Source organism: Manis pentadactyla, chromosome 3, assembly GCF_030020395.1.
Source record: "Manis pentadactyla isolate mManPen7 chromosome 3, mManPen7.hap1, whole genome shotgun sequence".
Lineage (NCBI taxonomy): Eukaryota > Metazoa > Chordata > Mammalia > Pholidota > Manidae > Manis > Manis pentadactyla.
The window spans coordinates 183,600,389-183,612,956 of record NC_080021.1 but is presented as its reverse complement, the minus strand read 5'-3'; the positions used below and the strand labels follow the sequence as shown (position 1 = coordinate 183,612,956).

Below are 12,568 nucleotides of genomic sequence, written 5' to 3'. Positions count from 1 at the left end.
GAGGGAATCCCATGCCACACACAGCCCCCTTCATGTGTGTCACAGAGCACCCTAGTGAATGGCTCTGTGGCAATCTACATGCACCAGCTCAGTAAGTACTCAGTCAGTGCCCACTCTGTATGCGGTCCTACTCTGAATGTTGGGGATACAGACCATTAAAAAAAATAACTATTTATCTTGGCTTAACCTAGCAATTCCCAACATAAATTTGAGTATTAAACCTTTTATTACATAACATATATTCACCTAGCAAGAAACTGACATCTACTTTTTGAAATACTTTTTGAGACTGAGAGGTGATTCTGTGCAGGGATGTACAAGGGACTTGAGTTCCAGGCAGCTGAAGGGAGAAGTTAGGGACATTTTAAAACACAGAAAATGTTGACCATATATACGTAAATCTGGTTAACATGCTGTCTTCTCCACAATAGAAAAAGGTTTCCCATGTATCAACCTGTCTGTAATAATTAGACTTATCACAGAAATGGTGCTTTCAGATGTTGAGTTTATATCTGAAATTTTCTTATAAGAGCTCCAAGTTATTTTTGTGCACACAACAGCAAAACAACTGTTGAGAGAGGGAGGCTGATTAGTCTAATTAGTTACTTGTCCCCAGGTGGAAAGGAACCTCACCCCTGAAACACAAATAAACTAAACAGTTGCTTATTTAATGAATTCTTTGTAAGGTAGATTCAGTTAAACCTACAAAAGCCCTTATCAAGATTCTTCCCTTATGTTGTGCTGCAGAAAAGCAGGATGGCCTGGGCTTCTTTGTGAAATAAGAGGCCAATGGGATTATCTCTGAATTTCCTTCTCTCACTTATAGTTCAGCATAGGGTCTCTTGGACCAGCAAAACCTAAATGTAGGGGCAGAGAGGCCCAAGCGGTGACCTGGCCCTTCCCTTCCTGGCCCCTTCTCCAGCCATTTGATGATACTTTGTATTTGTTCAAGTATGTGTCAAGCTCTCTCCCCTCTTTATCTTCATGTGCCAGTGTACATGTTATCTTGGTTTAGAACACTTTCCCCCCTTCTCTTTAGTCAGCCATTCCTATGCATTCTTCAGGTCTCATATCAACATTTTCCTTTTATGGCACTGTGACATTGTGGTTTATATTAAGAAATATGTATTTGGTCTTCATCCCATTTCTGGCATAGAGCTCCTAAAATCCTTAGAATTTCCTAAGTAATGAGCACCATAAAGGTGTCTTTTGTTACACTGATGAGGTGACTTTTAGAAAGCCCCTAGGTCACCTAAAGATGGGTACTGGTTGCCTGGGGAACTAGCTACCTGCTTAGAGGGTTGGAACTTTCAGTTCTATCCTGACCTCTGGGACAGGATTGGAGCTAGAGATTGAGTTCAGTCTCCAGTGGCCAATGATTTAATCAATCATACCCATGTGATGAAGCCCCCATAAAAACCCAAAAGGATGGGACCCAGAAAGCTTTTGGGTTGGTGAACACAAGGAGATTTAGGAAGAGTGGCCTACTCTGAAAGAGCATGGAAGCTCCGCCCCCTTCCCCCATTCCTTGCCCTATGCATCTCTTCCATAGGCTGTTCCTGAGTTATGACCTTTATAATAAACCAGTAATCTAGTAGGCAAAATGTTTTTCTGAGTTCTAGAAGGCACTCTAGAAAATTTATCAATAACAGGAAGGGGGTCAACTGGAACTTCCAATCTATAGCAGATCAGAAGCTCAGGTGACAGAGTGGTCTTGCGGCTGGCATCTGAAGTGGGAGTGGAGCAGTCTTGTAAGAGACTTGAGCCCTTTACCTGTGGAATCTGATGCTATGTCCAGGTAGATAGTACCAGAATTGAATGGTAGGACACCCAACTGGTGTTGGAGAATTTCTTGGATGTATGAGGAACACCTCCAGCTGCTGCCCACAATGGAATTGGTAGAACCCATTTAGACACCTTTCCTGCTCACCACCTTCCCCCACAAAAGTAAATATTTGGTGCCCCTGCCAAGTTCTTCTGTAACATTCTTATCTCAGCCTCCCCTGCTAAACTCTGAGTAGCATGAATATAGAAACTTGGTCTGTTCAGTTCATTATGATGTCCCAGGCCCAACATGACACCCAACTCATAGCTACCCTTAAACCAAGACTTGCTGAGTAAAGGAATGGATGCTGGACTGTACAGTGGGAAGAGGAGATGGGGCTAGGGACCAGGCAAGGCTGACCCGAGCACAATCAGTGACTCCTGCCCATGTTAGGGCCTCCGTGAAACCCTGATTACACGTTGCCCCTTAATGTGTTTGTTGATGGTCTCTATTCTAATGTCGGGAGGGTGAGAGGTAAACTTTGGAGGGACCTTAGGCCTGTGGGAGAGCAGCAGTTTTGGGCTCTGTATTTTTGCAGTCTGAAGGGTAAGAATCTGCTTTGGAGGAATCCTGCCTGGGAGGAGAATTGAGCTCAGCCCTGGTCCTTTTCTGTCCTTGCCTCAGCTGAGCACATATTGCTGGGTTCTTCATCCCAACCTTAGAATTACTGCTTTCCTCTCACACCCCATTCTTTCAGTGGGACATTTTGGCTGAATTTGTGCATCTAAACCTACTTAATTTTGAATACTTCAGCTAATAGTATCACTTATACTCCTTCACCTTCCTAGTTTTTATTGTACTTTTTAGTCTGTTATTTTTCCAACCAATATGATCTTATTTATTGGATGCTATTTTATATTCCTTTTAAGTCTGTCAAACAGGATATTTTTAGCTGAATTTTGCCCTTATTGGAATACACTCTTAATTACACGTACATATTTCTTTTTAGCCATTTAGAAATGTATATACATTCTCTAGCATTTTCCATTTACTCTTATCATTTTTAAACCATTTTTCTGTTTGGTTTATCCTCTCAGTCCATTGTATAGCATTTGCTGCTAAGTTACAGATGAGAAGTGGTGATGCCAGGGAGAGGATGCCACAGTGACTGGCCCAATCGGGGACTGTTGGCCTTCTCCTGTGCCGACAATTCCCTTACCCACCCATAAGAGAGGTTCTTCTTGCTATTGTTATGAGAATCTGATATTTGCCATGGTTAAGAAAAAGAGTTACTCCAATTAAAGGCCACTTTTACCCAGTCAGGTAGTTTGGGAAATTAACAGGACAGATTAAATGGGTCAGAAGTTATTAAGACTGGTCTCAAATACTGTTCAAGGGAATTGCTGAACAAGGCTGTCAACTTGTTCCAGAGCAAGCCAGAGCTTCTCTGAACCACAGACAATATCTGGTCATCTCATAGCCTTATGGAGAAGGGAAGCTTCACTGGGGGTGGGAGTGAGAGTCTACAACTCAGCCCCATAAGACTGACCCACAAGACTACCTGGGTGGCCTTAAAAGTCGTTTTAAGAATTATGGGATGGAAGCATAATGAAGGTTAATAGCTGCAGCTGGAGAATTATATTTGGTGACCTACTTACAGGATTCACCTGAGAACATTGATTCACCTTCTTTCTGGTCAGGAATTCAAAAGCTTGGCTGTCTAATGCTCCTAAAATGACCAGTTCTTGTGACATGTGCCGTATGGCCACTGTCTCTTGAAGGGAGGCAGGGAGTGAAAGTTAGGTCAGTCATGAAGGGAGGAGAAAATATTCTGGAAACATTGATCTCTTTCTTCTCCTTGTTATGTAAGATGTGGTTTCCCCAAAGAAACAATATGCAAAATGAAAGTGGGGGTAAGGGGAGGAAGGCTTTCAGGGTTAATCAAATGATGCCATTTAGAGTTTTCACTGAGCAAGGCAAAGTGTCTGTATGTGGGGGGGATGGGGGAGGGTGGCAGTAGAGTGAAAAAGATGAATGAAATGTGTCAGCTGCCCTCAAAGGGCTCACGCTGCAGTTGGAGAGAGAGAGACACATACTCAACTAATATGCACAATGATAGTGATGAAAGTGCTGTTAGACCAGAGAATAATAGAAGTATTAGTTCTGAGTGAGAAAATCTAAAAGACTGTAGAATATGTGGCAGGTGTCCCTTGAAGGATGTTAGGGTATTAATCAGCAAAGGGGAGAAAACAGGGTGGACATTTGAGGCAGAGGAAGTGGAGGGGCAAAGGCTCAGCATAGTCAGCTGCAGGGCACAGCCAGAGAACAGTCAAGAAGCTGCTGCAGAGGATAGGAGGTAGGATGGAAGAGCATAGGGGCAGGTGGGCCTTTTTAAGTGGGTCTGATGGTCTAAATACTTACATAGAAGGTAATTGTCCATACTTTTCATGTTGAATTATAGGCATGTTGCATTTCAAAAGTTTAATTCTTCTAAACAAATGTGCTCTTGTCTTAAACTGAAGAATTGTCTCATATATACTGGCTCATTATCATGAAAAATAGAATAAACATTGCAAAAATATTTGTTACATTTAACTTTCTAGAGGTATATTTGTCAAAAAGCCACATAAGAAATGTTTTAGTAGCTTTATGCCGTGTTTCATAACCAGGCCATTCTGTCACACTCACTGTACTTTCCAATGGATAAAGCATGCAAAAAAAAACCTTGTGCTGTAGCTGAGGATACCAAGTCTGTAGGCTTTAACATGAAGAGGAGGAATAAAGGGAAAAATGAAGAAAGAATCTCTAACATTGGGTCAGGCCCAGGAATAACTTGCCAAAGACCATGGATATCTGACATTAGTGCCTGCTCTTATTTGTGTGAGTACCTGGACAGCATTGTGGATAAACTTTCTTTTGGGTGGCCGTGGAGTGAGGACCCTGTGGTAGGTAGGAAGTGAGAAATCAAGGACGTGATCTCTGACTCCATGGTGTTTACATGATTTTATGTCATCTGAACAGCAGGCTGAATGGAATTCAGGTCTTTATTGAGATATTTGGTCGAGCCAAGCATTTGTTCACATCTCCATCTTCAGTTTAATTTTTCCAGTGAGGAACTGAAACAGACACCTCATGGGTAGAGTCTATTGAATTCCTGAAATTCCTTCATTTGTAAGTCACTAATAGATAACAATATACATACATATTAAATAAATTATAAAATATATGGTGAGATACTTTAAGAAAATGCTTTTGAAATATTACAAAGTAATTGTTATTATCTATGTCTATTTTTCATTTCGCTTATTCAACATGATATTCTTGAAGACTGATACCACTGTATCTGATTTTGAAATACATACTAGTGGTATCTTAACTGGGCAAATGTCTCATCTCAGTCTTATAAATACTGGCTCCAGTCCTGAGAGGGACCTTTTCGATGAAGCATTATTTTGTCTCTTACCCTATGTCTTGCATCTACATGGGTGAAGAGAATATCGACAACAATATTGAACTTTTGATCATTTACCCCTTTCTGCCCCCTCACTGGCATCTATAAGGAGGTAGCTTTTCAGTTGTAAATTTTCACCTCTATGGGTAAATGACAAGTAATGTAGCTGTGTTACCAACAATAGAAAAAAATCATATGAAACCATCCTAAAACAATATCTGGCTAGCAAGAAGGAATGGCATGATAACTTATAGTACATCACTAAAATGGCATGTTACACAATTGTTAAATGATAATTGGGAACACTGCATAGAAACATGAAAGCATACTTAGGATATAATTAAAAGAGAAAAGAAGAACACCTGATTATAATACGTAAGGTATATATGCATGTGGAGGAGGCCTGGAAGGTAATACATTAAAATGGAAATACAGTAGTTCTATTAGGATGGTGGGACCATGGATTTTCAAAGAAAAAAATTTAGTGTTTTAAAATAATAGTAATTATTAGTCATTGTTAAAATATTAATTCACCAAATAAATGATGCTGTATGTGCAAAAGGGAGATATTCATAAATAAGTAGAGGTTGATATTACAAAAGGGAAAGCAGATTTAAAAGAACAAATATTCCTTCTCTACACTTGTCAGCTCAGTGGATATTAAGATCCCTAGTACTGAAAACATTTTTAAAGGAGATGCTTGGTGGGGTTTGGAAGAAACCCTGAACTTGATTATATCTGGATTTTGTTTGCCATGATAATTGCAATAGAAGCAAAATCTTGAAACAGTTGTCTAAATATGCTCCAGCTTAGGTATCTTGAATTCATATTTTGGAATTAAGAAACAATTTGGAAGAAGAACCCACATGTATAATAAATAGTAATATTGAGCAAGAGAAATTCAAGAGGGAAAATTTCAAAAATAAAATACCTACTTAAAATCAAAGTTGAAATGACTATTTGGATTAACAGGAAATTTAAAAAATAACTAATGCCTACTTAAATTTATATCTGTCTGAAAGCTCTTAAAGGATATCAAGAACAATCTTCATATCTGTGATGTTAATATTAAGAATCTGCTAAAACTGTTGATTGGAATGAATTGCTCTGTTTTCCTCTAAGAGGCTCAAATACTTTTCTTTCCTTATTTTCCTTCTCTTCCACCTCTGTTCAAAAGAATGACCTACCTTGAATAGGACTTAAGTGTTGATTTGGGGCTCTAGGCTACCTTGTTCCATAATAAGAGAGGGTTATTTAATATAAGATGTCGAGAAAAATTCACACAGATACCTTAAGTTTATCTTAAGTAGTTGGATTGGAGAAGAAACCTGAGAAGTTTCTTCTGAAATAGAACTTGAAAATGTGACATATGTTATATCTTTACACTAGTAGTTGAGTTTGGATTTGGAAATTGGTGGTGGTGGGTGGGGGTCACTGAGGGGAATGTGTGTGTGATGCCAAAGAGTTTGAGCTGGCTTCAAGAAATTAGAAGTAACTTCACTGAGCCTCAAACCATTACTGACGCTACCAGCACTTCTTTTTCAGACTTGCTGAATCTCTGTGTATCTCTCTCTCTGTTGTCTTGCTGTCTCCTTTTCTCTAAAAATGTCCACAAATGGCAAACAAATTAGAGGAGTTTTTATTCCTAAGAGTTATCCAGTAATTTTTGCATTCCTATAAAGATGATTTCTATCTTTCAAAATGCATTAGAATTATTAAGAGATCCTGTGATTTTAGGAAACTATTTTCCTCCATGCCAAGTCCAAAGTAAATTACATTTGATGCAAGTGTATGTATTAGATTATTTGGGGGCTATATCAATACTGAAAAAATTTTTACTCTTAATATCTTCATTTTATTTCCAGAAACTTATTGTTGGATAAATATTTGGTAATAGTCTGCTTTCATACATTCATAAAATTCTTTTGGGTAGTAGCAAGAATTCAATCTATGTCATGTAATTGTTATCATGAATTGCATAACTTTGGCATGCATTTTGCTGTAACTCATTTCCTGGCACTATATAAAGTGCCTTTGACATAATGCCATAGAATATTCAAACTGGGAATGAGTGATAGAAATACTCTAGCATAAGTCAGTCTGACTCCTCTCATTTCAGGAAATAAGGTGCAAGAAGATAAAACTTGCCCAGGATTACACATCTCATTTTCTGACATTTAAGCCTTACTAAAAAAATTACACACTTTAAATGTTGAACCTGTTGATTTGAAAATGGTGATTTTTAAGAGCATTATTTTTAAGATAAAATAATTGCTACACTTAAAGAATTGCAAAATTGGATCTGAAATACACAAAAGAGGTGTGCCCAAAATGTTTGTCCTCAATTCCCTCTTTGGGAGAAAGTGACTGAAAGTCTCTGATCATTAAAAATAAATCATCATTCTTTGAAGGATACAAAGTTATCCTGATCTTCAAGATGAAAAATACCATTCCTTCTATATATAATTCAGTATTTCTTTTCAACAGGGACAAAATAGTATTCTGGATGATTGCCCTCTTGTGTACTACAGTTGAGCAAGTGAAATAAGAAACACATTTTAGGATCCCATTGTGATTTTTTTCTCAGCAGCAAAAAATTAAGTATGAAATAAAACAGACCTTTGTCATGTAATTTCACTGATCAGAGGAACTTAGTAAAAACTGGGTGGGCTTCAGTTAAATCTAGTAGATTAACCCTTGTTTCATTAGTATTTACAGTCCTTGGGAGTGTTGAACAAATGTACAAATAATGATACTTACCGAAGTTTAACCACTGCATTTCATGTAAATTCTGCATACAGTTCAAAACTAATGTATTGACTTCAGTCTTCAGATTTTCAAAGACTGTACAGTAATTACCAGTACATGTCTCCCAGAATGTTAGATACTTGTATATGTATGCAAAATCCATTTTGACTTGAAAACAAATTCTAATCTATGAAAATATTTTATCAAGCCATTTTGTACCTGATGAGGAAATTATACATGAATGATAGGATATGTTAAAAAACGCTTCAGAGATAGAGCCAGTTAATCAATTTACATGAAGAGTTTAAGAAGTAATGTAGCCATCTAAAAATGTTAGTTTTTCACATAGCTGGTCACACTTATTTTACTTTATTGAAATGCCTGATCTTGTGAGAGGATAATATTATAAAACTCAGTTACATAATTCAACTGTCTTCAACTCCCCTTTTTCCAAAAAGCATCCCAGCTAAGGAAGGATGTAGCTATTCTTTTTTTTTCTTCTTTCAGCAAATACTAAGTGTGAAAAGCTTTCATCAGACAAAAATAGTTTTATATAATGGAGCATTAAATTGTTTTTCTTTCATTTTCTTCAGACCTACGGCAGCTGAGTTTCCCTATGGATAACCCATGTGTCATTTCATGCCTGGTGTCTGCAGCCCACTCTCTATCTTGCTTTCAGCAGGTGCTGGGCAGCAGTTTTTGGGTTATTTTACAAAACATCCAACATGGTTTAAATTGTTAAAAAGTGATAAGAATTGTTTCTTCTCTTACTCACTGCGTCTTCTAGTATCCTTAACCCTCATCATTCTCCCCTAAAATGTGTCCCCCAACATGCCTATTTACATGGCTCTCAGGAACCAGAGGTTTGCACACCCATCACATACCAGGTCAATTTCTAACACTGAAGGCTGTTGGAGCAGGGCTGTTTCCTTCCATTTGGAGCTGACTGTAGTCATGTTTCTATCAACACAGCAACTCTTGTATGCAAAGCTTAAACTATTGTCTCGTGGTCCCACCTGCCTTGACTCTGATTGATGTAACAACAGTATCTGTCATAGGGACTGTTCTGCTTGTAGGAGCAAACGATGATACTGTCCTGGGGCACAAAGAAGATGCTGTCCTCGGGCTCAGGGAACTTGGACCTATCCCAGGCAGAGCACTTGACGTCCAAGACACTGTAGGTGAGGGAACTGCCGGAGGGGCAGTAGCCGTCCAGGTATCTGGATGTCTCCTGAGGCCTGCTCTGGACCAGGCTCTGGCATTCTCCTTCTTCTGTGGGGGTGGGGGTGGTGATGGAGCTGGCCATGGGCACCTCCGCCTGCCCCTGGATGGGAGGCTTCCCCCTGAGGGCCGCCTTCTTAGTCAGCTCATCTGAGCTTCCCTTGCCTGACTCCAGGTCCGAAGGGGTCCTCAGCAATTCCACTACCTCCTTGTCCTTGGATTTTCTGAAACAGGGCAACTTGCGGACCCACAGCAGCTCATTTTCGGGCCACTTGGTGCATCCCTCGGTTTTCCTGGCCAGGGCAATGGCTGCAATGCCTGGTAGGCAGATGGCTGGTCCGATGGCCAGGAGGGGAATGTTTCCCAGCGTCTCCCCTTTCATCCCAGAGACTGTGAACATGAAGCCAAAGACCAGGAAGACACTGACCAGGGCCACCACCAGCCCAGTCCTCGGGTTAATGTCATCAGGCCTCATCTTTCATTCCATCCAGGTTAGGGGTGTTTGTGGGCCAAGGAGCAGCGTTCCTCTGTTCTGTCAGAGGCGAAACCACAGTGGGTTAAAAAAAAGAAAAGGGAAAAACCACCCCAGTCAGTTTCCCACCCACTAACTCTGTCTGTCTCTGACTCTACTTGTCAGTCAGTCTTGGTCTCTGACGCTTTCTCCCGGTCTCTCCCCCCTCTTTTTCTCTGTCTCCCTTGCATACAAACACCCACCGAGTGGGGTCAAGGAGGTACCTGAGGTCTTCTGCCGTCTCTGAGAGCAGGGAGCGGAGCCAGTCCGAGTCTCCTTAGAATCCTCCACAGCAGCTGTCCCCTTGGCTCTCTCGTTTCTGGAAGCAAACCCTGCCTTTTCCCACTGACTCTGCATCCAGGAGGTGGGACGTGTAAGCCTGGCTTTCCCAGCAGTGCCCGTCGGTCCCAGGGCTCTGGGAGCAGATCGGCAGCGCAGCCCAGCGCCGGGCTCTGCGCGCAGAGCGCGGGTCCTGGAGGGAGGAAGGACTTCGTCTGGGAAAGAGGGAAAGCGGTGCACAAGCCTGGCCTCGTTACATCACTTTCACAGCAAGCTCAGAAACAGAGGCCGAGCGAGCGCGAGCGGGACGGACCCCGGGGGAGAACACCCGCGCAGAAGAGGCTACCCCGGGTCTAGTCGGGGTCCTTGGAGGAGCTGGGGTTCGTTTCACCGCTGCCCGGGAGGGCTGAGCAGGGCTGCTGGACCCGTTCCGTGCACAGGGAGGGTTTGGGGTGCTAGGCTGCCGCTGGCCAGAGGCCGGAATTCGGGGTCATTTACGCACGGGTCAGCCTGGGCTCTTGAGTCCACAGCCTTAGAGCGAGAGGTGCTAGGTGATGTCCCCTAGGGACATGACCCTTCTTCAGTGACAAATCTGGGGTGCCCGACCCGACTGACAGCTCTCAGGAGGGTGCTCGACCGCTGCTCTCTCCTCCTCGAGGCTCTGGGGCTCGGAGGGCTGAACCCCCTCAGGGGCCCGCTGCCCCGGGACTGCTCTTGGTCTGGGCGCTGGGCGGCAGCGGTGCGCAAAAGCGCTCTAGCGGTGGGGCAGGCTGCGCTGCCGGAGGGCACAGGACCGGCGCCCAGGCTGGGTTGGCGGTGAGGGGTGAGTGCCGGCTCTTGTTCGAGACCCGGGGGGTTCACCCTGCTCCCTCCCCCTAGTCTTCCAGACCCGGACCCTGGAGGGTGTGGCCTTGGAGTCCGGATCCCACTCCAACTCGGTTGTGGTGCGAACCAGCCCAGCTGGGTCAAAGGAGAGGAGCACTCCAGCCCAATCCCCATCCCACACTTCACACCCAACACCCAGCTGGAGAGGAGGAGGGGCCTCGACTGGGAGAGTCAGGCTGGTCAGCCTGCACTGCAGCTCCAGCTCTGGGCCATTCTCTCCTCCCAAGCTGGAGCTGGTGTGGTTTCTCTTCCCCCTGCAGGGGGTATGGATTCCTGTGTTCCCAGGGGCAAGACTGGCTCTGGCTGTGATCTTCAACCATGGTAAATGGACAATAGTGAGGAACAGTCAAAGCACTGCCATGGAAAGAACTTTGACATCTAGCCTTCCCCACTCAAACTATCTGTGTGTTCTTGGGTATGTGATTTAACCTCTCTGAGAATCAGTAGACCTATTTGTAAAATGAGACTATTACTACTGAATAGGGAACATTGTGAAGACTAAATAAATGTAAAGTTCCTAGCACAATGCTTGGCACCTGGTCCTTGTTCACAAAATGGGTGAAATATATATTTGCAGAGTATGTCACAGTCATTGTAAGGCATGAACCAAATCATAAGGAGTCTGTCTGTGGAGCTTTGACATTATCCACTAGGCAATGAAGAACCATCAAAGTATTTTAAGCAGAGATCAACACTTAAGTATTTTTGACAGATGACAGCAGGTTAGAGGACAGGTTGGAAGGGGGTAAGTGTGGAAGCCCGGAGACCTGTTAGGAGGACAGTTCAGTAAGCTGGGTGTGATATGACATGGGCCTGAGCAATGCAGGGCTAGTAGGGGTGGTTTGAAGAAAATGAATTGAAGAATATTTAAGGGTAGAATCAAGTGTCTTGGATCAAAGGAAGTGAGCTGGCAGTAGGAGTCAGGGTTGACTCCTAAGATTCTCACTCTGTCAACTGAGTAAATCAGGAATCAGACTCCTAATTTCCCACTCCATCATGTTTTTTGTACTTATGCTCATTAGACAGTTTCTGTACCTCTGGATAGTTTCATTATTTCTGAAGGAAAGGCAAGGGGCAAAAGGGGAAAAGGCAGAGCAAAAGCAAGAGGCCAACTGTTTGACAATTTGTATCAGAAAAATCATTGTTTTCCTGGCAGTCCCACCAGGTTGTTTTATTAAAAAATTTTTTTCTTGCCATTGAAAAAATCAGGGTCTTGTTAGCAAAGAAAAAGAGGAGAATGAATATTGGGGAAGCAACCAGCTGTGTATGCCACACTGTTGAACACGTTTACCTTCCTGAAACCCTCTTCCTTTGCTTTTATAACACCATTCTATCCTGATCGCTCTCCTGACTCTTCTCTGTCCACTCATTTGTGGGTTACTTTGAAAACCCTTCATTTTACTTATTTTTTATTTTTAACAGAGCTCTTAGATGTTGATATGCTGCTGATTATGTCCCTGATTCTCCCATTTCCTTCTCTTCTCTTCTCACTATATAATAGTTTTAAACACCAACTGGATAGGCTGATTAGTCCAAAATTTATCTCTTTATCCCTCATTTTCAGATTTATAATATCTAACTGCTTGATATCTGTCTGTATGGCACATAGACACCTCAAACTCAGCATGATCTGAACTGAGATCATCAGATTTCCTTCAAACTTGCTCTTTCTCATTTGACCCTGACTGAGAAAAACATTGCAATTGTT

The 12,568-nt window shown here is 42.2% G+C and overlaps 1 protein-coding gene across 1 annotated transcript; it reads right to left on the bottom strand.

The window, feature by feature from the left end:
* Positions 1 to 8,297: 8,297 nt before the first annotated feature.
* On the bottom strand, positions 8,298 to 11,350 carry TMEM215 (transmembrane protein 215). The gene is made up of 3 exons (XM_036898120.2): positions 10,322 to 11,350; positions 9,921 to 10,168; positions 8,298 to 9,717 (listed from the first exon to the last, which is right to left on the bottom strand). The coding sequence occupies exon 3, from the start codon at positions 9,658 to 9,660 to the stop codon at positions 8,956 to 8,958; it is 705 nt and encodes a 234-aa protein (XP_036754015.2). The 5' UTR covers positions 9,661 to 9,717; positions 9,921 to 10,168; positions 10,322 to 11,350; the 3' UTR covers positions 8,298 to 8,955.
* Between the last annotated feature and the right edge of the window lie 1,218 nt (positions 11,351 to 12,568).